Source organism: Microcaecilia unicolor, unplaced genomic scaffold (genome assembly GCF_901765095.1).
Source record: "Microcaecilia unicolor unplaced genomic scaffold, aMicUni1.1, whole genome shotgun sequence".
Taxonomy (NCBI): Eukaryota; Metazoa; Chordata; class Amphibia; order Gymnophiona; family Siphonopidae; genus Microcaecilia; species Microcaecilia unicolor.
This window is the reverse complement of record NW_021963042.1, coordinates 135,505-159,819: the sequence shown is the minus strand read 5'-3', so window position 1 is coordinate 159,819 and position 24,315 is coordinate 135,505. Positions and strand designations below refer to the sequence as shown.

Sequence of the window (24,315 nt, the reverse complement as noted above, 5' to 3'; positions counted from 1 at the left end):
CCAATCTAAGGAGGAGTATGAGGCTCAAGTTGTGGGACTGATTAATGAATTTTTAAGACGATATCCTAATAAAGTGATTAAGAAGGCTCAAAAGACAGCAAAGTACAATTGGAGGCTGACAATCAATTACCATATTAAACAACTTGATACAGAGATGATTGCTTGTGTTCCAAAATATTCCTCCAAGTCTTTGGAGGTTGGGAAGATTGTTAAAAAGGGGCTCTTTTACTAAGCTGCATCAGCATCTACGCGTGCCCAACGAGCACCAAAATGGAGTTACCGCACAGTGGCTCTTGCGGTAATTTCATTTTTGCCGCGCATCCGATACGCATGGCTGAAAAATAATTTTTATTTTCTGCTGCGCTTATTGGACATGCGCCAAGTGGCATTTGGTGTGCGTAGGTCATTACCGTGTGACACTTTACCACTAGGTCAATGGCTGGTGGTAAGGTATCAGACCCAAAATGGACATGCGGCAATTTTCATTTTGCCGAATGTCCATTTTTGGCAAACATTTTAAAAAGACCTTTTTAACAGGTGCACTGAAAAATGATTCTGCGCGCACCCAAAACCTGCACCTATACTACCGTGGCCATTTTCAGCGCACCTTAGTAAAAGAACCCCTATATGCTGGCAGTACATACGTGCTTTTAAAAAAATCTGTTATCTTATAGCAGGAACTGTACTTTGAAGGATCTCCTGTGTAGATCTCATGTATGGATGCAGCAGGACCACAGTCACTGTGGACATTTTAAATGTGGGCGATATGCGGCTTGTGAAATGATAATTGAAGGTCCCTCTGTTAGTCTTCCTAATGGGGGGGGGGGGGGGGGGTCTTCAGATTGAAACAGCATTACCACTTGTGTTTCTATGAATGTTAGTTTTTGTTGTGTCCCTGCAGATTACATTCTCTGGGGCATTACTCCTGCTGTAATCCTGCACAGGGGTACAGATTCAGCATTGTCACGCAAAAATCCTGGTGATCTGGCCCTTCAGGCCAATCGGGTGACAAGACGCATGTTGGTCACATACAGGCATATTTTAAAAGCACTTAGCCTCCCAAAGTTCCATAGAAACCTATGAAACTTTGGAAGGCGAAGTGCTTTGAAAATATGCCTCATAGTCTACTGCTGTGGGACCTCCTCCCTTATATACAGCACTCGGAGGGAAAGCAACGATGTGTAGACAGTGCACTCCTGCGGCCCAAGTAGACCACCAACCTGAGAGGTGGTAATGTGGTAATGGAGAATTTTTTTAACAAAATCAAATGGCACATTAGCAATACTGCAGGAACTTCAATGAGGGCTTTCTTTTTTTTTTTTTTACCCTGTCCCTCTAAACTTTAGAAGTAAAGCCATGGAGAAAACTGGCCAGCCCCCCCGGGTCTACCTTCACATGCCCTGGTGATCTAGTGGGCTCTTCGGGGGGGGGGGCAGGAAAGAACCCCACTCTTTCCTGCCTGTTCCTGCTGCTTCGGCTAGCTGACAGGTCTGAATTTTCTGAAGGCTTGTACGTTATTTGATCCTCATCATGTTTATGTCCTGCCAGAGGATTCTGAATACTTTCATGCAATACCTGTTTTTTCAGAGGTACCTAAATATGAGCTAAAAATGTACAGGGAAAAGACTGTGTCTGAAGTTATTCAAAATATAATTGTTTTAGACCTCCAAGTGTTTTGGCTTTCAGTGAAAGGGAGAATTCCAAATATGTCCAGACTGGCCGTCAGTTGTATAAATGTTGTCTCCAATTTCGCAGAAGAAGAGAGAAGTTTTTCACTGTACAATTTGATACGTTCTGCTAGAAGAAATCACAAAGTGAAAAATACTTGAAGGCTTTTTTTTTCTCTTCTATAATTTAAATGAAAATACTGGATTGTACTGAGATTCTACACTGTGAACCCAAAAAAAAACCCAAAACTGGACCTCTGTTATGGTCAGCATATTAATTTCTACAAAACTGGGATTTTTTTTTGTTCACATTGAGAGTAGAATGGCCTTAATAGTAATTAGTAGTACCATGTGATTTTAAAAAAAAAATTTCCCCATCACTGCCTCTTCTGTCAAGGTCTGCTGCAGCGAGCGCTGTCTACTAGACTCTTTCCCTCTGAGTGCTGCATATAAAAGGAGGATGTTCCATGGCAGTGGATTATGTGACCTCTGAAGCAACATGGTCCATGCGCTTGTCACCCGGTTGGCTGCTATTCTCAGATCAACAGATTCTAGTAACTATTAAAGCCAGTCTACACGCAGTGTGAACCAAGGGAAAAAAAAAATCCCAGTTTTATAGAAATTAAGCAGACCATAAGAGGTCTAGTTTTTTTTTTTTTTTAAGTTGTATAAATGCTGTCTCCAATTATTCTGCAAACAGAGAAAAGTTTTTTTTTTTTTTTTACTGTATTAATTTGATACTTTCTTCCAGAAGGAAATGACTAATGCTCTGGTTTACTAAGCAGCGCTAGCAGCTGTCCATGCACTAGTGCAGACACGGCTCATTCACTTTGAATGGACAGTGTCGGCATTAGCGCATGGACAGCCACTAGTGCTGCTTCGTAAACAGACACCTGAGAAAAACTTGAAGGCTCTGTTTTCTCTAGTAAAATTTAATGAAAGTACTGGATTGTATTGAAATATTGGATAATTAGAATAAATTAAATGAAAATACTGGATTGTACTGAAATTCTGGATAATTAGCAAAAATGTTGTTTAAATTGTGAAAAAATAAACTTGCAGAATTTGCAAGTTTTCTGCGCAAAATTTAGATTTTTGTTGGCACAGAATTTAGATATTTTTTAAATGCAGAATTCCAGCATGAGTAGGACATACATCAAGACAACTGAAGAGTCAACTGTTTGAGCACCATTATGATGTTTCTCACCAGAGATGGGATGAACCTTTTATTTGTCATTGTGTTGAAAGATAATATACATTTTCTGATTTCAAATGTGGAGTAATTGATTCCTTGGCATTCTCAACACCCATGGAGACATTAAAACTAAGCTTCATTGGAAGGAACAAAACTGAATATATTCCCTGGACGTGTGGCCCCCGGGCTTGAATCAGAAGATTGAGTGGTTCGTGTTTCTGTGATGACAGCACCTGGAAGTTGGTCTGGAAGTGATCGTGTTGATGTCTCTTTAGTCTCTTTAGTCTCTTTAGTCCAGTGGCCATTTTTGACTTCACATCCCCTGAAGCAGCAAGCGCTGGCTGGTGAAACAAAATTTTTGTTGGGACTATGCTGTTGCATGCTTGAAGGTAAAATTATGTATAATCATACCTGATAATTTTCTTTCCATTAATCATAGCTGATCAATCCATAGACTGGTGGGTTGTGTCCATCTACCAGCAGGTGGAGATAGAGAGCAAACTTTTGCCTCCCTATATGTGGTCATGTGCTGCCGGAAACTCCTCAGTATGTCGATATCAAAGCTCCATCCGCAGGACTCAGCACTTAGAGAATTACACCCACGAAGGGACACTCTGCCCAGCTCACCACCGCCGAAACGGGGGAGGGGAATTAACCCAGCTCATCCCCACACAAGTGGGGGAGGGGAATCCGTCCAGCTCATCCCCGCGGAGCGGGGGAGGGACACCACACCCGCCGATGCAGGGGGATCTGGCTTATCCTGCAACCGCAACCGCGGGAGGAGCTGACTGACCCTAACACCGCCGAAGCGGGAGGGGTACAAAGCTGCCCTACAGCCGCACGAAGCGGGAGGGAGTGCCGGCAGAATTTAAGTCTCAATCCAGCCCCGTAAAACGGAGGGGAGAGGAATGCAGCAGCTCACTGTAACACAAACTCGTCTTAACTCTTGAAGAATCCAAGTGAAAAAAACTTGAACACGAAGTCTTTCTGAAGTAACTAAAGACTAAACTTGAACCTGAAATGCAACCAGAATAAAAACAGTACAGATATCTGGGAGGGGCTATGGATTGATCAGCTATGATTAATGGAAAGAAAATTATCAGGTATGATTATACATAATTTTACCTTCCATATCATCAAGCTGATCAATCCATAGACTGGTGGGATGTACCGAAGCAGTACACACCCAGGGCGGGACATTGAAATCCCTGACCTCAACACTGAAGCTCCAAACCGGGCCTCCGCCCGTGCAGCCACAGTCAAACGGTAATGCTTGGAGAATGTATGAGCCGAAGCCCAAGTTGCCGCCTTGCATATCTCTTCCAAGGAGACGGATCCGGCCTCTGCCATCGAGGCCGCCTGAGCTCTCGTGGAGTGAGCCTTCAGCTGGATAGGCGGCACCTTCCCCGCGGCCACATAAGCCGCTGCAATGGCTTCCTTGACCCATCTTGCCACTGTAGGCTTAGCAGCCTGCAGACCCTTACGAGGACCTGCAAACAGGACAAACAGATGATCCGATTTCCGGAAATCATTGGTCACTTCCAAGTATCTGATGATGACTCGTCTCACATCCAGATATTTAAGAGCAGAGTACTCCTCTGGGTAGTCCTCCCTACGAAAGGAAGGGAGACAGAGCTGCTGATTCACATGGAAGCGAGAAACAATCTTGGGCAGGAAGGAAGGCACTGTGCGAATAGTCACTCCTGCCTCAGTGAACTGCAGAAAAGGCTCTCGACATGAGAGCGCCTGGAGCTCGGAAACTCTTCTGGCTGAAGTGATAGCCACCAAAAAGACTGCTTTCAACGTCAGGTCTTTCAGAGATGCCCTCGACAAGGGTTCAAAAGGCGGCTTCTGCAATGCTCTTAGTACCAGGTTGAGATTCCACGCAGGCACCACTGAGTGCAGAGGAGGGCGCAGGTGATTAACTCCCTTGAGAAAGCGCACCACATCTGGCTGCGAAGCCAGGGAAGCACCCTTCAGGCGGCCCCTGAAGCAAGCCAGAGCCGCTACCTGGACTTTAAGGGAACTGAGCGACAGGCCTTTCTCCAGACCTTCTTGCAGGAACGCCAACACTGAAGAAATTGGAGCAGTGAAGGGAGAAAGTGAGCCTGCTTCACACCACGCTGCAAAGATACGCCAAACCCTGGCGTAAGCAGTAGAAGTAGAGCGCTTCCTCGCTCTCAGCATAGTGGCGATGACCTTGTCTGAGAAGCCCTTCTTCCTCAGACGCTGCCGCTCAATAGCCAGGCCGTAAGACCAAAGGGGGAGGGATCCTCCATCACCACGGGACCCTGATGTAACAGGCCCTGCTCCACTGACAGCCGCAGAGGATCGTCGACTGAGAGCCTGATCAAGTCCGCATACCAGGGCCAATCCGGACCCACCAGGATTACCCTGCCGGGATGCTTTGCCACCCGGTCTAGCACCCTGCCCAACATGGGCCAGGGCGGGAACACATAGAGAAGCTCTTGTGTCGGCCACTGTTGGAGAAGAGCATCTACTCCCAGGGATCGAGGGTCCCGTCCTCTGCTGAAAAAGCGCGGCACTTGGCAATTGGCCGATGACGCCATCAGATCTAGGCTCGGCTGGCCCCAGCGCTTCGTGATGTCCAAGAACGCCTGAGCAGATAGCTGCCACTCTCCGGGCTCCAAGGTATGGCGACTGAGAAAGTCCGCCTTGACATTCATGACTCCGGCAATGTGGGCCGCTGAAAGCTGCTCCAGGTTCACTTCCGCCCACTGGCAAAGATTCATAGCCTCCTTGGCTAGAGGGGCGCTCTTGGTACCTCCCTGGCGGTTGACATAGGCCACAGCCGTGGCATTGTCCGACAGGACCCGTACAGGCTTCAACACCAGTACCGGGATGAACTCCAAAAGCGCCAACCGAATGGCTCTGAGTTCCAGGAGGTTGATAGACCACTTTGCCTCTGCAGGAGACCAGAGCCCCTGCGCTGTCCTTCCCAAGCAGTGGGCTCCCCAGCCCGACAACGAGGCGTCCGTCGTGACGACAATCCACTCTGGGGTCACCAGAGGCATTCCCGCAGACAACTTGTCTGTCTGCATCCACCAGCTCAGCGCCTTGCGCACTGCTGGGTCCAAGGGAAGGCGCACAGCATAATCCTCCGCCATCGGAGTCCAGCGCTGCAGCAAAGAGTGTTGAAGCGGTCTCATATGAGCCCTGGCCCAGGGCACAACTTCCATTGTGGCCGTCATAGAGCCCAACAGCTGCACATAGTCCCAAGCCCGAAGGGGAGAGGCTACTAGGAACTGGTCCACCTGAGCCTGAAGTTTGACAATCCGATTGTCTGGCAGGAACACTCTGCCCACTTGGGTGTCGAATCGAACTCCCAGGTACTCCAGGGACTGAGTCGGGCGCAGCTGGCTCTTCTCCCAGTTGATGATCCATCCCAGGGAGCTCAAAAGAGCAACTACCCGGTCCACAGCTTTGCCGCACTCTGCATAAGAGGGGGCTCGGATCAACCAGTCGTCCAGATAAGGATGGACTTGTACCCCTTCCTTTCGTAGGAAGGCCGCGATGACCACCATTACTTTGGAAAAGGTCCGCGGAGCAGTAGCCAACCCGAACGGGAGGGCTCTGAACTGGAAGTGTCGTCCCAGGACTGCAAAACGCAGAACGCGTTGATGAGGAGGCCAGATGGGAATATGCAGGTACGCTTCCTTGATGTCCAAGGATGCCAGGAACTCTCCTGCCTTCACTGCCGCTATAACAGAGCGGAGAGTCTCCATGCGAAAGTGCCGCACTTTCAAGGCCCGATTGACCCCTTTGAGGTCGAGGATAGGCCGGACAGAACCTCCTTTCTTTGGTACCACAAAGTAAATGGAGTAACGTCCCTTGCCAAGCTGACTTTCTGGCACCGGAACGACCGCGCCCAGGCGGATCAGATTGTCCAAGGTCTGCTGCACTGCCACAGCTTTGACCGGAGACTTGCAGGGAGAGAGTACAAACCCGTCTTTTAAGGGTCGGCAGAACTCTAGTTTGTAGCCGTCTCTGATGACTTCCAGCACCCACGCGTCTGAAGTTATTGTGGTCCACTCGCCCAGAAACGAGGACAGCCGTCCTCCAATCTGCACTGGGGCGTGGACCAAGACCCCATCATTGGGTACGAGACCCTGGGGGAGGACCGGAGGGAGCACCTCCGGGACGGCGGTCTCTGCGAAAGGAATGCTGCTTGGGGGAGAAATTCCTCTTGAAGGAAGAGGGGGCAGAGCCCGACTTGCCCGGGCGGTACCGACGGGCTTCCTGCAACCGTCCTCTGAAGGTACCGGGACGAGTACTAGCCCGAGCCCTGACCTCTGGTAATTTCTTGCCCTTAGACGTGCCGAGATCGGTCACGATTTTGTCCAGCTCGACCCCAAAGAGCAGCTTGCCTTTAAAAGGCAACCTAGCCAGGCGGGATTTAGAGGCGTGGTCAGCAGACCAATGTTTCAGCCAAAGCCACCGCCGCGCAGAGATTGTCTGAGCCATGCCTTTCGCTGAGGCCCTCAAGACATCATACAGCAAGTCTGCCAAATAGGCTAAGCCCGATTCCAGGGCCGGCCAATCAGCCCTCAAGGAATGATCCGAGGGGGAAGCCCGCTGCACCATAGTCAGGCACGCCCTGGCCACATAGGAGCCGCAAACTGAGGCCTGCAAACTTAAAGCAGCCGCCTCAAAGGACGACCTTAAGGCCGCCTCCAATCTTCTGTCTTGGGCGTCCTTTAGGGCCGTGCCACCTTCCACCGGCAACGCCGTTTTCTTAGTCACCGCAGTGATTAAAGAATCCACGGTAGGCCACAGATAGGCCTCACGTTCACTCACAGCCAAAGGATAGAGGCGGGACATAGCCCTAGCCACTTTAAGGCTCGCTTCCGGGACATCCCATTGAGCCGAAATTAAGGTGTGCATGGCATCATGCACGTGGAAGGTTCTAGGCGGGCGCTTCGTCCCCAGCATAATGGCAGAGCCAACAGGGGCTGAGGGAGAGACGTCCTCCGGAGAGGAAATCTTCAAAGTGTCCATGGCCTGTAACAGGTTGGGCAAATCCTCTGGGCTAAAAAGCCGCGCTGCAGAGGGGTCATCCGCTCCATCCGAGCGGGGATCCGTCTCCTCCAAGGAATCTGCAAAGGACCGTTGGGAGACCTCAGACACGCTGCCCTCATCTACATCGGAGGAGACAAATTCCTCCAAGGCCTGGGAATCAACCCGAGGGCGTTTACCTCTGGGAACCTCAACCTCTTTACCAGACGAGGGAGCAGGGGCAGCGTTGTGCATGAGGAAGGCCTGATGCAGCAGCAAAACAAACTCGGGGGAGAAACTCCCCAGACTGTGCACTTCCGCAGTCTGGGCAACAGCCCTAGACGCACCCTCAACCGGCGCTCGCAATAGCGGGGGAGAGACATGCTGCGCATCCAAAATGGCGTCCGGCGCGAAACTCCGCGAAGGAGCCGCGCGGGAAGAACGGCTCTTAACTTTAGCCGCTTCTGTGCCGTCGCCCAAATTAAGGGCGTTCATGGCATTAATGTCTCCAACCTCAAGGGCGGCCCAAGAAGAAGCCGTCCGAGCCGCGTGGCCGGCCAAGATGGCAGAGGCGAGGAGCGGGGGATGGGCGTTTATGGCGGGAAAAACCGCCACGCCGGAGGAAGGACCGGGACATTCATCGGTCACGAAACTGTCACCCAACAAGGGCGAATCAGGCTTGAAGACCCCCGCATCCCCTCTAGAAGCGCTCAAGCGACCCGGGGAGCGACCCTTTGCGCCCTCGCCCTCCGACGCCATATGCCACGAGGAGAAGAATCGGGGAACCCCCTGCCCGCTATAAAAAGGTAAAAATTACCTGCTGTCCGCTCCGAGTTGTAACGACCTGGTGTCCCAGTGAGTAGCTGCAATAGACGCTTAAATAAACGTCGAAATAAACGCCTTTAAGGACGTTCAAAATTTTTTTTTTTTTTAACGGAGCCAGCGGGAGGGGGGAGAAAAGGAGGGACCTGGCACCACCAGGTTTGCACTTGCTCAAAAGAGCCCTCAACCCCAGGCACTCAACAAAACCTAAAAATTAGGCTTGGAGGCCTAGCCAGAGCTGCTGCTGTGTGTGACCACCACCTGCTGAGACAGAGAACATACTGAGGAGTTTCCGGCAGCACATGACCACATATAGGGAGGCAAAAGTTTGCTCTCTATCTCCACCTGCTGGTAGATGGACACAACCCACCAGTCTATGGATTGATCAGCTTGATGATATGGAATGGGACTTTGCTGTAAACGTGATGAAAAAAAGTATGCTCGGTACTTTGGATAGTGATCATATGGGTTTGACCCTGATGTGAAGAACCTGGAAGAGCAGCACAGATAAGTGATTTTTCCTAGTGTATGGTACCATTGAGGAAAGGTTTTTTGCCTGTTAAACCCTCATGGTTTGATGGTATAAGGTGGTGTTTTATTTTATTTTTTGCCGATGATAGTGTTGAAGGCAGATGAAGATTAAAAGTTGTAACACTGCCACTTTTGAGGCTTTTTCTTCCACCTCTTTGATATACTGTGTGGGTTAAATGGGGGGCCTTGTCCACATATTTGGCAATATTAGATTGTGGTTTTGCTTAGTTCTGTGCATACCATGACAGGTACAAACTTCACTCCTAAGCCAGGGTATATGGAGTATGATCTCAGTCTCTCAAATATACTGCTAATGCTCACCGTAGTACTTACAGTGTGCCAAAAAGAGCTTCATAAGATGTAACATATATAGGCAACATTATCCAGGTGCACTTGGAAGTTTTTTTATCAAGTCTGTGGTACCCAAAATGATAGAAATATCTTTTTGCCACATTTTCTTCGTACTTCAGGATCGTCTCTCTCTCCATGTGATTCACCAAGTAATTGCTTGGGACAACTGTATAATCAATGCCGTTCTGATGTTTTTCTCTTTTACCACATCTGGCTTTCTGGCATTCAGCTTTTTAGCAGCTGAGATGGGCATGTCCCAGGTGATCATAACCTCTGTTTTCCACAGTTCTCTCAGGGTCATGATCCCAGCATTTTTCTAGTACACTGATGCAAGACTTACAGAGTTCCAATGAATGAGACAAGCCACCTTGTTGTGTCTTTCTATATAAAAATTTTCTGCCATCAACACTGCAGCCAGTCACAAGACGAGTAATTGTTTCTAGCTTTCTTACACAATCTACAGACGTCAATAATTGCTGTAAACCATCTTGTCCATAATATGCTGTTCTGTGCTGGAACTATCAATCGCTCATCCTTAGGTTTCAATTCATCTTTCCTTAACCATTCATGCGATGATTTTATCAACGAACGGTTCCTGGAGTAATACATTTTATTTCCCGCTGTATTAATCCCCCATTAGGATTCTGCTATTTCCTAGTTTGTATGTATATTGGGGAGGGGGGAGTGTAAATTAATCTAAGCGCTGTATGATTTTGTTTCTTCTCATTTGAAAATTTATAGGAGTTTATTCACATCTTGATGTGGAAAGCCAAAGAAATATGAACTACAAGAGGACTTCATGGTGGTTTTCTTTGCTGTTTCTTTGTGCATTGATTTGTGTTTGAACTTTTCTTTTTCATGTTCTTTGTAAATTGTAAATGTAAAAAACAGCAGTTTAACAAGAAAACTAGTAAAGCCCAGACTAATACCACATAATCTTATAATAATCAATTTCAAGAATGCCCTCCCTTGCATCTGTTAATACAATGCAAGAGTGGTACAATAGTCTCTAGACATAGGGGAAGCCACTGCTTGCCCTGGGATTGGTAACATGAAATGTTGTTACTATTTGGGTTTCTGCCAAGTACTTGTGACATGGATTGGCCACTGTTGGAAGCAGGACACTGAGCTAGAAGGACCAATGGTCTGACCCAGTATAGCTATGCTTATGTTCTTACCTGTTCTTTCCCAAAAGCTTCAAGCATGCCAGAAACTCGGGAACATCGGAAGACTGTATAGGTAGCCCTATAAACATCTCCACTTTCATCAACTCCCTAAAAAAGTTAATTAAATTATTCTAGCAGTTTCAACAGATCAAGAAAACAATTTTTGCAAAGTTTTCAATTTTTAAAGCGCCTAAGGAGACTGATGCATCACTTGCCAACTATGTATATTTAGGAAAGATACTTTATGTTCAGGTTATAATCATGGATATAGTTTATAGGTATGTTTAACAAGGTTGTTAAAATGGAAGCAACTGACATTTGGAGAGGCAAAGCAACCTTGTGGTAAGGGAGTAGCAGACTGATAGCAAGGGTTCAAATTCCACTTCTCTTGCTGTTGTCATCTTGGGTAGGTCATTTAATCAATCCTCCGTTGCCTCACATACAAATTTAGTGTTACATTTTCTAAAAGGTAACCACATTATTATTAGTGGGCCTCATTTTATGTAAAGAGACATATGATAAGGATGTAGCACACTTTAGTAAATATAGCTGTTAGGTGTACTTTTACAAAGGTGCACTAGCATTTTTAGCGTTTGCTAGAAATAAGCACATGCTAAATGTTAGAGAGGTCCATATATTTCTATGGATGTCTCTAGTGTTTTGCATGCACTAATCATTATCGCTCCTTTGTAAGAGAGCCCCTTAGATTGTAAGCCATCTGGGCAGGCAATTACCTGTTGTACTGGATTGCAACTTTTCTTGAGCTTTCATTTGGAAAAGGTGAGTAATGAAATCCAAAATTTGCTTACAATTCTACAAACACATGGTAATTCAAGACAGATTTACTGTAATTCATCAGGAAGTAAAACAGAGGATGAAATGAGCAGTGAGGCACATGCTGATGAAATTCAACAACCTCCTCCTGTCACTTTTGCAAGAGCGCTGGAGAGTCTCAACACCGTGCAGGCCTATCTGGAGGCCACTGGATGTCAGTGCTATGACAGTTTTTACCGTCTGGCAGACTATGGAACTCACAGACCCAATAGTGTACAGAGGACTATAACTGATTACTTCAAGTAAGCCTAATGTCAGTTAACGGAGACTGTATACTGTACATATAATAAACAGTACTGTAAATATGTTAATCAGATGTCAAGCTTCTTTGGGTCACAACAGTTAAGTGCACGCTCCGGTTAACTGCATGCATTTCTTTGGTCCCAGACCCTTGCACTTAAGCGGATTGCACTGTGTATATAGTGACATCCAGTGGCCTCCAGATATAGTAGCACAGTATCTTGTTGGGCAGACTGGATGGACCGTACAGGTCTTTCTCTGCTGTCATCTACTATCTTAACTATCATTTACTCAAATCCATCATGATGTGGGAGTGAAACAAATCCAATAATAAAAAACAAAGCTAATAAGACAGTGGCACATGAATATTCAATTCAAGCAAACATAATTAACCTGTGGTTTCTCATGTCATAATAGAAACTGTACCTGCAAGTCAATTTGCAGCAGAAAAGCTGTCAATTGTGCAGCAGAAAAGTGACATTTAGCAGATCTAAATTTAACAATACATTTGCATGGAAATTTAAGAAAAAAAAAAAAAAAAAGGAGTTTCAACTTTAATATCCCTAGTTTCAACATCAAGAAGTCTCTTCTACGATTTTACATGTCCCTTATCAAATCTGGCAATATCTTAATTTTACTGTTTAAACAAATGTTTTTGAAGATAAAGACTCCAATCCCTATTGAATTTCAGTGCAAAACTATCAGTGTAGCAGGTGTCACCAATTCCTTATCTGAAGTCTTCAATATATAACTCGACTAAAAATTTAAATGTGATAATCATATGACAATATATAATGGTTTCTATAAAAAGGAAATGAAAACGAAAAAAGAGGAAAGGAAAAAAAAAAGCCGCCATTATATATTTTCATATGATTATAACAGTAATTTTCAATTGACGAACGATATCTAACATAACAGCAGGTTGTTTTTGGATTTATTAGTGTACCACAGTTATTATATTTGCCACAATTCATAATGATGTCAGGTGTTTTTATCGACATGTATAACTCCTCCTTCCTTAATGTGTTTTATATTGATGTGGCAGTATCTCAAGTTCATCATTTTCTACTATAAATTTTATTGCTTGTTACATTTTTTGGTTCATGTTATTTACACACCCCTTAAAACTGTATGTCTATATTTGGCTTGTGGTCGTATTTTTATATCTTTCTCACTTTTTTGTGGTGGATTGTACTTATATTTTAATGTTTATCTGGTACATACACTATTTTTTGTATAGATATGTTGCTTTTAGCCTATATATATATATTTTTTTTTTTTGCATTTATATGGTTTTATTTGTGTTTTTATGGGCACTGACATTTTTATGGGCACTGACATATGTTAGCAGCGAAACTCACCAGCATTTGTCAAAATTAATTGACAGGTGATATGCCCACTTCCGGGTTTTCAGCCAATCAGAAACAAGGACACACCCAAGCCACGCCCACTCCATCCCATTTGATGGGATCACCACCCAAGCCATGTCCACTTCTCCATCTCTCAAATGATATCACTGGATATGATTACCCCGCCCAAGTCCCTTCTTATTTGAATAGCCATACTCCAAACCCCACCCCTTTTTGTATAAACCCATCCCAAACTCTACTCCTTTTAGTAATGTCAGAGGAAGTGGCAACACAGCCCGACCCTTTTTTCAAGATGGCTGCCACTACTGTCTGCATCACGTTACTTCTTGTTTCCACTACAAGCCGCCATCTTTGATGGGGTCACGCAACGGGAAGTGAAGTCAAAAACAGCCTGAAACTGCTCCCTACAGCCTCGGCAGAATTTAGTTGCGCATGTGCACCTTAACCTTCTTTGGAAGAAAAAAGGCATTTTTTTCTTTTTTTCTTTCAAAGAAGGACACAGAAAAAATAGGCTGTTCTTTTTCTTTCAAAGAGGACACCTTTTTAAGATGGATCATCTGCTTTTAAGAATGAAAGGGAGAACCAGAGAGATAGCAACAGCTCTGCTGGTTAAAAAAAAAAACTAGTGGGAACGCAACAGGGTCCGTTCCAAACATTCTTATGGTCCTGCTTCCCCCACCCCCCAAGAGCTCTTTGCTTTTTTTGTCCAGCAAAGCAAACTATTCTCAGTCTGTGTGAGATCAGGGTCTATAGCCTGCTGTTCACTTTTTCCCCAGCAAGAAGGCTGTTCTCTGTCTGTGTGAGTTTTCCCCGGCAAGCAGGCTGTTTTCCGTCTGTCTGTGTGAGAGATCAGTCTGTTGCCACCCCCTACAATCCCCTCCCCTAAGGTAGATGTACTTTTTTTTTTTTTCAAGAGAGATCCTAACAAAGCAGATTTTGCTTTCAGACCTGTTCACCTTGGACATAGACAATGCCATCCACCCACAGCCCCCCTCCTTCTCTCTAGCCATCCACTCACAGCCCCCCTTCTCCCTAGCCATCCACCCACAACCCCCACCTTCTCCTTATCCATCCACGCACAGCCCCCCTCCTTCTCCCTAGCCATCTACTCACAACCCCCTCCTCCCGCTATCCACAACATACAGAAAATAGGCATTGGTTTTATTTTTCTTTCAAAAGGATATGAATCTGAATGCTTTATTTTGCTTTTAAGCAGTGTTCACCTGAGAAACATACAAGTTACAGATAAGCAAAGCTCTCACTCTGAGCTTCCCCCCGGGCCCCCACCTTATTCTCTGTTTATAGCCCCCTCCTACCCTCATCTTGCTCTCTGTCTGTAGCCTCCTCTCACCCCTTTCCCCAAAAAGTTGAATGGCAGAATAAATGCTTTTATATAGGGTTTGTTTTGCCCCCTAACAATATTCTTCCAAAAAGCATACGTTCTTAAAAAGTTATGTAAAAATATAATAACTAAGGCAACCTGTTAAAATGTTGACTCAAAACCTGTTTATCATGCACAACCCTTCGATTTTTTTTTTTTTAAGTACACAAAATTCAGCCTGCCATCGGGCCTTGTTTCTGATTATCTTTTTTGCTGAATGGATATCTTAGTTTATTGATTCGGCATCCATAACTAGCTCTTTTAGATTGCAAAAATTAATTTTCGCACTGTTTTCGCTGTCGAGTGTGATACCTTTTACCTTCAGACAGGTCTCACTGTTGGACAGGACCGGCCGACACATACTCTGATATGCCCACCCTTAGGTATCATGCTAGTTAATTCACCAAAATAGTCACCCAAAGGAGGATCCCACTCACCCTCCTTACTTACAAAAATCACAGTCTGTACTGTGATATAGGCAGTGCTCTTGTAAAGTGTCAAGAATCCTGTACTGATCTGGCTGGACATGTGCCATTGTAAAAGAGGCTATGAAGATGTTAGTGTTACCTGGTGGTGCACAAAGTTCCTTCGTGCACTTCTAGGTGACGCGCACATCACATCATCATCATCTATAAGATCGCGACACGGTGTATTTGGGTAAAACAGGTACATATACAGCTCATCGAGGTCTCTTATGATGCCAGTGGCAGGTAGATTTTTTTCTTTCAGCAAACTTCCCCCACAAAGAGTTTAAGAACAGTTTTGCAATTTGTTGTTTTGTAGGGTTCACAGTTATCTGATCGGCACGTAAAAGCACACCTCCTTTCTGATAGAGATCATCTATGTATCGGCTCTGTTGTTCAGCATCAGCACACCATTGAGGAAACCCCAATGCTTCTTGCTTTTGTCGCAGATGCATGTTTATGTATTCTGCAAAGAGTTGTGTAGTTTGTTCAAAATGCCAGACCACATAGATTTTCCCCCACCCTATACCCTTTTAGAGATAGCTATTTCCAATTCTATGGTACATCACATCCCTACCAGGGCTCTCTTGTCGTCATCATGGGTGCATTTCTCCATCTGACTTGTTACAGCACAGGTATAACACAATGGGAACATGAGGGAAAGGCCCACGCGGGGGAAACACCTTGACTTTCACAAGCCCAAAATAATCTGAGAAGGGGCTGAAATTGTCAGATAATTTTTGGGTATACGATCGGATATTCTTTTGTTTTATTGACAAAAGGGTACAGGCTGGTAAAATCATAATAGTATATTGTCTCATCCTGTTTAACCTGATAGTACAGACACATGGCATTCTTCTGCCTCCAAAAAGTGCATCTCTTGGAAGTAAAGGTTCAGGTAATGCGGCTCTGCTCAGAAAGGCCGCACATTCCCTATCCGTTTTAACCAAACTGTCCTACTCATGTTCCCAAATACTGACAACCTTAAACCCTCTTTTAGGTAATCTGCCTTGCACTGTGTTTTGTAGTTGAGAAACCCGAAGGTCCCGAAGGTGGTGCCCGTCAAAGGGTTCTGTTGTGTTTTTTTTAGAATCATAGCAGGTACAGCCATGGTAAAAGCATCCATTAAATTCAAAGGCAGTGCACTCACAGCGTACCTGTCGAGAAAGTAGTCACCCACTCGCATTTCGCCCCCCCTTTACAGAATGCCTGATTTTTATGTGATCTTTGTCCTTGGTGTACATCAGCCAACAGATACTGGTGGTTGAATATCTTTTGGTCTGTCTGCAGATGATAATGGTCGACTGCTGGAAGAACTTTCCTTCTTACCAGTTTAGCCCACAGCGCTTCTTCCTTAACCCATGTGTCGTGCGGTTCCATCACTTTACTACTACTTAACATTTCTAGAGTGCTACTAGGGTTACGCAGCACTGTACAGTTTAACAAAAAGGACAGTCCCTGCTCAAAAGAGCTTACAATCTAATGGACAAAATGTCAAGTTGGAGCAGACTAGATTTCCTGAATAGAGGTATGGTGGTTAGGTGCCAAAGGCGACATTGAAGAGGTGGGCTTTGAGCAAGGCTTTGAAGATGGGTAGGAAGGGGGCCCGGCATATGGGCTCAGGGAGTTTATTCCAGGCATGGGGTGAGGCAAGGCAGAACGGGCGGAGCCTGGAGTTGGCGGTGGTGGAGAAGGGTACTGAAAGGAGGGGTTTGTCTTGAGAGCGGAGGTTACGGGTAGGAACGTAAGGGGAGATGAGGGTAGAGAGGTAAGGAGGGGCTGCAGATCGAGTGCATTTGTAGGTTAATAAGAGAAGCTTGAACTATATGCGGTACCTGATCGGAAGCCAGTGAAGTGACTTGAGGAGAGGGGTGATATGAGTATATTGGTCCAGGCGGAAGATAAGGCGTGCGGCAGAGTTCTGAACGGACTGAAGGGGGGATAGATGGCAAAGTGGGAGGCCAGTGAGGAGTAGGTTGCAGTAGTCAAGGTGAGAGGTAATGAGAGAGTGGATGAGAGTTCGGGTGGTGTGCTCAGAGAGGAAAGGGTGAATTTTGCTAATGTTATAGAGGAAGAAGCGACAGGTCTTGGCTATCTGCTGAATATGCGTAGAGAAGGAGAGGGAGGAAGATGACTCAGAGGTTGCGGGCAGATGAGACAGAGATAGAGAGTGGAGGGAGAGGAGAAGTGGATTTGGGAGGGAAGACAATGAGCTCGGTCTTGGCCATGTTCAGTTTCAAGTGGCGGTTGGACATCCAGGCAGCAATGTCGGATAAGCAGGCCGATACTTTGGCCTGGGTTTCCGCAGTGATGTCTTGTGTGGAGAGATAAAGCTGGGTGTCGTCAGCATAAAGATGATATTGGAAGCCATGAGATCAGGGAGCCCAGGGAATAGGTGTAAATTGAAAAAAGAAGGGGTCCAAGGACAGATCCCTGAGGAACTCCAACAAAGAGAGGGATGGGGGTGGAGGAAGAACCATGAGAGTGTACTCTGAAGGTACGGTGGGAGAGATAAGAGGAGAACCAGGAGAGGACAGAGCCCTGGAACCCAAATAAGGACAGTGTGGCGAGAAGTAAGTTGTGATTGACAGTGTCAAAAGCGGCGGATAGGTCGAGGAGGATGAGGATGGAGTAGTGACCTTTGGATTTGGCAAGGAACAGGTCATTACAGACTTTAGATAGTGCAGTTTCTGTCGAGTGTAGGGGACGAAAGTTGGATTGAAGCGGATCGAGGATGGCATGAGAGGAGAGAAAATCAAGGCAGCGGCTGTGAACGGCGCGTTCAAGTATCTTGGAGAGGAAGGGTAGGAGGGAAATGGGGCGGTAGTTGGAGGGACAGGTAGGGTCAAGTGATGGTTTTTTGAGGAGTGGTGTGACTACAGCATGTTTGAAGGTGTCAGGGACAGTTGCAGTGGAGAGAGAGAGGTTGAGGATATGACAGATGGGGGGGGGGTGACAGTAGGAGTGATGGTGTTAAGTAAGTTGGTGGGGATGGGGGTCAGAGGAGCAGGTGGTGCATTTCGAGGAGGAGAGAAGATGGGCAGTTTCCTCTTCGGTGATATCAGGAAAAGAGGAGGAGGAGGCCTGGGTTGGTTGATTGAGGGGAGTGAGTTATAGGGTGAAGAGGAGGAGAAGGTTTGGTGGTGAATTTGAGGTTGATCTTCTGCACCTTGTCGCGGAAGTAGTCAGCCAGTGATTGAGGAGAGATTGAGGGGGGTGGGAGCGGAGGGCACTTTGAGGAGGGAGTTAAGGGTGGCGAAGAGACAACGAGGGTTAGAGCTGAGGGAATTACTCAATTGGGTGTAATAGTCCTGTTTGGCGAGGAATAGGGAGGACTGGAAGGAGGATAGCATGAATTTGTAGTGAATGAAATCAGTATGGGTGCGAGATTTCCTCCAGAGGCGTTCAGCCGATCGGGCACAGGAGCGAAGGTATCGGGTGCAAGGGGTCAGCCAGGGCTGGGGATTAGTACGCCTTGTGGGACGGGAGATGGACGGTGCAAGGGCGTCCAGAGCAGAGGAGAGAGTAGCATTGAAAGTGGAGACAGCCTTGTCGACAGACTCGGAGGACATGATGGAAGGGAGGAGATCAGAGATACTAGAGGATAAGGTGGGAGGGTCGACGGCCTGGAGATTCCTGGAAGTAGTGGTTAGTGTTGGGTGGGATTGAGGGGGAGGGTGATGAAGTGTGAAGGTGATCAGGTGATGGTCAGAGAGAGGAAGAGCTGAGGCGCAGAAATTGGAGGGTGAGCAGGTAGAAGAGAGGACGAGGTCAAGACAGTGGCCAGATTGGTGAGTAGGGGTGGTGGAGCTCAGTTGGAGGTTGAAGGAGGAGGTTAGCGTGAGGAACTGGGAAGCGTACGAGTCGGATGGGTTATCAGTGTGTATGTTGAAGTCACCAAGAATGAGGGATGGGGATGAGGGCTCAAGAAAAACGGAGAGCCAGGCATCGAAGTCGGTAAGGAAGGAAGGGAGGGACTTATCAGGGGGGCGGTAAATGACTGCAACTCTGAGTGGCAGCGGGTAGAATAGACGGATGGAGTGGACTTCAAAGGATGAGCAGCAGTGAGACTGCAGTAGGAGGAGAGGTTGAAAACTGCAGGAGGGCGAAAGTAGGAGCCCGACGCCGCCACCGCGGCCAACTGGGCGGGGAGAATGGGAGAAAAGATAACCTCTGTGGCAAAGGGCCGCGACTGAGGCAGTGTCGTCAGGGGTGAGCCAGGTTTCAGTTAGGGCGAGCAGTTGAAGGGATTGGGAGATGAAGAGATCATGGGTGAAGGAAAGTTTGTTGCAGATCAAGCGTGCATTCCACAGGGCGCATGAGAAGGGGAGGAGGAGGGGAATAGAGATGAGATTGGCGATATAGCGGAAACGTTTGCATGGATGAGATGAGGACAGGTGTGGGGGACCTGGGTTGGGATTGATGTCTCCCGCGGATAGCAGGAGGAGGAGCAAGAGGGTGCGGAGGAGGGTGGGGGAGGTAGGGCGACGAAGACGGGATGCGCTTAGGAGGAATGGGGAAGGGTTCATGGCAGGAAGGAGGTGTTGAAGGTTGAGAGTTAGGAAGGAGGAGGAGGACAATAGGGATGGTGAGGTGGTGGGGGACAGGGGTGGGTAGGGTATTGCAGTAGTGAGCAGGACGGGAGAGGACATGGATGGAAAGTGAGTTCGTGCGGTATACAGTGGTGGGAGGGGAAAAAGATTAGGGAGGGACAGGGCAAGGAAGAGAATGTGTATGGGGGCCATGAGTAGTGACTGAGGTGGTCACTGGTGTTAAGCAACAGGTAGGGCAGGAAAGCCGGACTGGAGGCTTAAAACGAACAGCAGGCAACGATTTGGAACAGGAGGTGGGTAGGCGGGGTGAGCAGTCAGTCAGGAGAGTGATGGGCTGGCAAAGTGGCAGGCGGGGAGGGAGGGAGGTAGTTGTGCAGGCAGGGAGGCAGGTAGGTAGTTGTGCAGGCTGGGAGGCAGGCAGGTTGTTGAGGGGCAGACAAGCAGGCAAGTTAAGGGGCTGACAAGCAGGCAGGCAGGAACAGGTGATTGGCTAGCAGGCAGGCTGATTGGCTAGCAGGCAGGCCGGCAGGAACAGGTGAGTGTGGTGGAGAGCACAGCAGCAGGACTAGAACAAGCTGGAATGATTTGGAGCAGAAGAGAGCAGAGCAGCAGGATTGGAGCAAGCTGGACCAAGCAGGATCAGACGGCCTAGAACGAGCTGGATCAGGCGGCCTGGACCAAGCAGGATCAGGCGGCCTAGAACGAGCTGGATCAAGCGGCCTGGAACGAGCTGGAGCAGATGGGACTGGAACAGCAGGGAGAAGTTGGATCAGGCGGACTGGAACAAGCAGGGAGAAGCTGGATCAGGCGGACTGGAACAAGCTGGAGCAGATAGACTGGAACAAGCAGGGAGAAGCTGGATCAGGCGGACTGGAACAAGCTGGAGCAGATAGACTGGAACAAGCAGGGAGAAGCTGGAGCAGATGGACTGGAACAAGCAGGGAGAAGCTGGATCAGGCGGACTGGAACAAGCAAGGAGAAGCTGGATCAGGCGGACTGGAACAAGCTGGAGCAGATGGACTGGAACAAGCAGGGAGAAGCTGGATCAGGCGGACTGGAACAAGCTGGAGCAGATGGACTGGAACAAGCAGGGAGAAGCTGGATCAGGCGGACTGGAACAAGCTGGAGCAGATGGACTGGAACAAGCAGGGAGAAGCTGGATCAGGCGGACTGGAAGAAGCTGGAGCAGGTGAACTTCTGGAGGACTGTTTGATGTTGCTACCACCACCACTCCATTATGAAACAGGTTTTCAAAAAGCTGTTGAGGATCATAGCATCAGCAATATCTATCATCTCCGCATCTTTCCTCCCTCGGATCTCTGATACTTGGCAATCATCACAGTCCCTGGTCGGGTCAGAGCCCACGATCGATCGTGCGCCGCCGGTCAGGCGGTCGATCAGCAAAGAGCAATGCTCGGCTCAGGGCCAGTACCGTGCGACCGCGTGGACCTCAGCGTGCGATCCGGTGGTTTCACCTTGCACTGGATCGGCAGGCATGGGGGGAAGGGTTGGATGGCGAGCATGCACTGGGGCAGTTGGGGAAGGAAAGCAGTCGCCTACCGGGTCTCGGCTGCAAGATTGCTGCTGTGTCTGAGCTGGACCCTTGCTAGGTCGCGAGCATGTGGTCTCCGGTTTGGAGTGGTCCCTCGTCACCCTCGCCTCAGCTTCAGGTGGCCAGTCGGATGGGAGGCAGAGCTGGGCCATGAACGCCGTCGGGTAGGCCTCGCTTGACTCGTGGAACTTCCCGGGCGCGTATGTGCCTGCTCGGAGAATCTCAGTGCCGCGAGCGTCACTTCCTTTGCGAGGAGGATCGGTGGGGAGCCTCACTCAAGCATCCGGTGTTTCCGTACGGTGTGGTTAAATCTGCACCGCGCCTCCAGGTGCTCAGGTCTCCCACCGCGACTTGGCTGGTCATCCGACCCGTGACTCTGCCATGAGGCACTCAGTCTGTCCACCGTCACCGCCGAGAGTCAGCTAAGTTCGGTTCCAGACCACCGTTGGTCCTCCGAATCCTCCAGGGGTCGGTCTGGCTCACGCAATTCCGCAATAGCCAATTCCTGGCTGTTGAGGCCGTCGGTGCCTTCGGAGCTAGTTGATCCATGACCTAACAGGTAGCGGCCATCTTGATAAGTATTCATAAAAGATCTACATATTATTCATTATTATTCATAACACATGTCACTTCTCCACCCATTTTACCTACCCTGTCCTTCCTTAATGATTATAGCCAGGTATTACTATGTCCCAGTCATGGTTCTCCGTGAATGTCTCAACGACCACCACTAAAACCAAGTCAGCTTCTATTATTACAGCCTCTAGATCTCAACATTTGTTTACCATACTATGGGCATTGGCATACAAGGCTGCCTAGTCTTTTTTCCCCTTTCTGTGAGGGTATTTCTCTACCCTCGAAATCTCAACCACCATCCAGACCAATGATTCAGCCTGCTTGTCTGATATTGCTGCCTGGATGTCTCAGCATCATCTGAAGCTCAATATAGCCAAAATCGAGCTTCTCATCTTTCCCCCTAAACCTACCTCCCCTCTCCCCCCTTTCTCTATCTCAGTGGATGGCACTCATTCTTCCTGTCTCATCTGCTCGTAACCTTGGGGTCATCTTTGACTCCTCTCTCTCCTTCTCTGCTCACATTCAGCAGATTGCCAAAACCTGTCATTTCTTTCTCTACAACATTAGCAAAATCCGTCCCTTCATCTCTGAGCACTCTACCAGAACCCTTATCCACATTCTTATCACCTCTCGTCTTCATTATTGTAACCTACTTTTCACCGGCCTCCCTCTTAGCCATATCTCTCCTCTTCAATCAATCCAAAACTCTGCTGCCCAACTCATCTTCCGCCAAAGTCGCTATGCCCACATTAGCCTTCTCCTTAAATCACTTCACTGGCTTCCTATCCGTTCCCGTATTCAATTCAAACTTCTCCTTTTGACCTATAAGTGCATTCACTCTGCCGCTCCCCAGTACCTCTCCACTCTTGTCTCTCCTTAGGCCCCCTCTCGAGTACTCCATTCTGTAGATAAATCTCTCTTACCTGTCCCTTTCTCCTCTACTGCTAATTCAAGACTCTGTTCCTTTTATCTCGCTGCACCTCACGCCTGGAATAGACTTCCTGAGCCTGTACGTCTAGCCCCGTCTTTAGCTGTTTTCAAGTCCAAACTCAAAACCCACCTCTTTACCACTGCTTTTGACTCCTAACTCACTTGCCCTGTCCTTTATCCTCACCTCTTTATTCCCTTAACCTTAATTGTTCTGTCTGTCTACATGTCTTATCTAGATTGTAAGCTCTTTGAGCAGGGACTGTCTTTTATGTATTGTGTACAGTGCTGCGTATGCCTTGTAGCGCTATAGAAATGATAAGTAGCAGTAGTATTTGATGTCTTACCTTCTTGAGAGTTATTAATGCCTTTGGGGCTTTTCTCACTCATCCCCAACAAATTTACTTTAAAGCCCTCTTTAGTACTTAAGCCAGCCTGGTACTGAAGACACTTCATCCTTTCCTTGAAAGATGGACACTATCACTGCTTAGTAACTATTGGAAAATCATCCCATGATCCAGGAAACTAAAACACTCGTGTTGGACCCATCCACTCAGCCACACATTTAGCTCCAGGATGCAAGCTTCCCTCATTTGGCCTTTATTTTCAAAAAGAAGGATCGATGAGAACACCGCCTATGAAACCTAGGTGATTTAACTTCTGACCCAGAACTATGAAGTCACATTTTATATGTTCAGTAGTATACCTAGCAGTATAATTTGTGCCAACATGGATGAGCAACATAGGATAATGTTCAGTAGGTTTGATGAGTCTAGGCAATCTTTCTGCTACATCTTGAATCTTGGCACCAGGCAGACAGCATACCTCCCTGGAGATCATGTCTGGTCGACAGATGGGCATCTCAGTACCCCTCAGAAAGAATCACCAACCACCACTACCTTTCGCTTCTTATTGGCTACCGATATGGCGGCTTTGGGATTTTTGATTGTTGTTTCCTCCTGTTCCTGAGATGTTTTCTTCTCTTCTGCCTCCAGGGCTGAAGTACTGATTCTTCAGTTCATCAGAAGATGGCATTTGGGGGGGGGGGGGGGGGTTGATTTTGTAGGATCTGTTGGCCTGTGTCCAGCTGTCCTCTTTTTGCACAAGATTTTCTCTCGCTTTGTTGGAGATCCCCAATGTTTCAACATGCATCTCCAGGATGAATTTCTGGTTGTCACAGATGTATCTTAGTCTTGCCACATCCTCTCTTAGTTCTTGTACTTCTTCCATGATCAATTCAATGTAACATAGTAACATAGTAGATGACGGTAGAACAAGACCTGCACGGTCCATCCAGTCTGCCCAACAAGATAAACTCATATGTGCTACTTTTTGTGTATACCTTACCTTAATTTGTATCTGTCTTTTTCAGGGCACAGAACGTAGAAGTCTGCCCAGCACTAGCCTCGCCTCCCCCCACCGAGTCTGCCACCCAATCTCGGCTAAGCTCCTGAGGATCCATTCCTTCTGAACAGGATTCCTTTATGCTTATCCCACGCATGTTTGAATTCTGTTACCATTTTCATCTCCACCACCTCCCGCGGGAGGGCATTCCAAGAATCCACCACTCTTCTCTGTGAAAAAATACTTCCTGACATTTTTCTTGAGACTGCCCCCCTTCAATCTCATTTCATGCCCTCTAGTTCTACCGCCTTCCCATCTCCGGAAAA

At 47.5% G+C, this 24,315-nt stretch overlaps 1 protein-coding gene across 1 annotated transcript in view; it reads right to left on the bottom strand.

Moving 5' to 3' along the window:
- LOC115458823 (centrosomal protein of 192 kDa-like) overlaps positions 1 to 24,315 on the bottom strand; it is a gene marked incomplete at its 5' end in the record, with an annotated part of 210,090 nt that overhangs the window by 56,933 nt on the left and 128,842 nt on the right. The window contains one exon of the mRNA XM_030188637.1: positions 10,761 to 10,856. Within this exon, the coding sequence (XP_030044497.1) occupies positions 10,761 to 10,856 (96 nt within the window). The remainder of the gene's footprint in view (positions 1 to 10,760; positions 10,857 to 24,315) is intronic.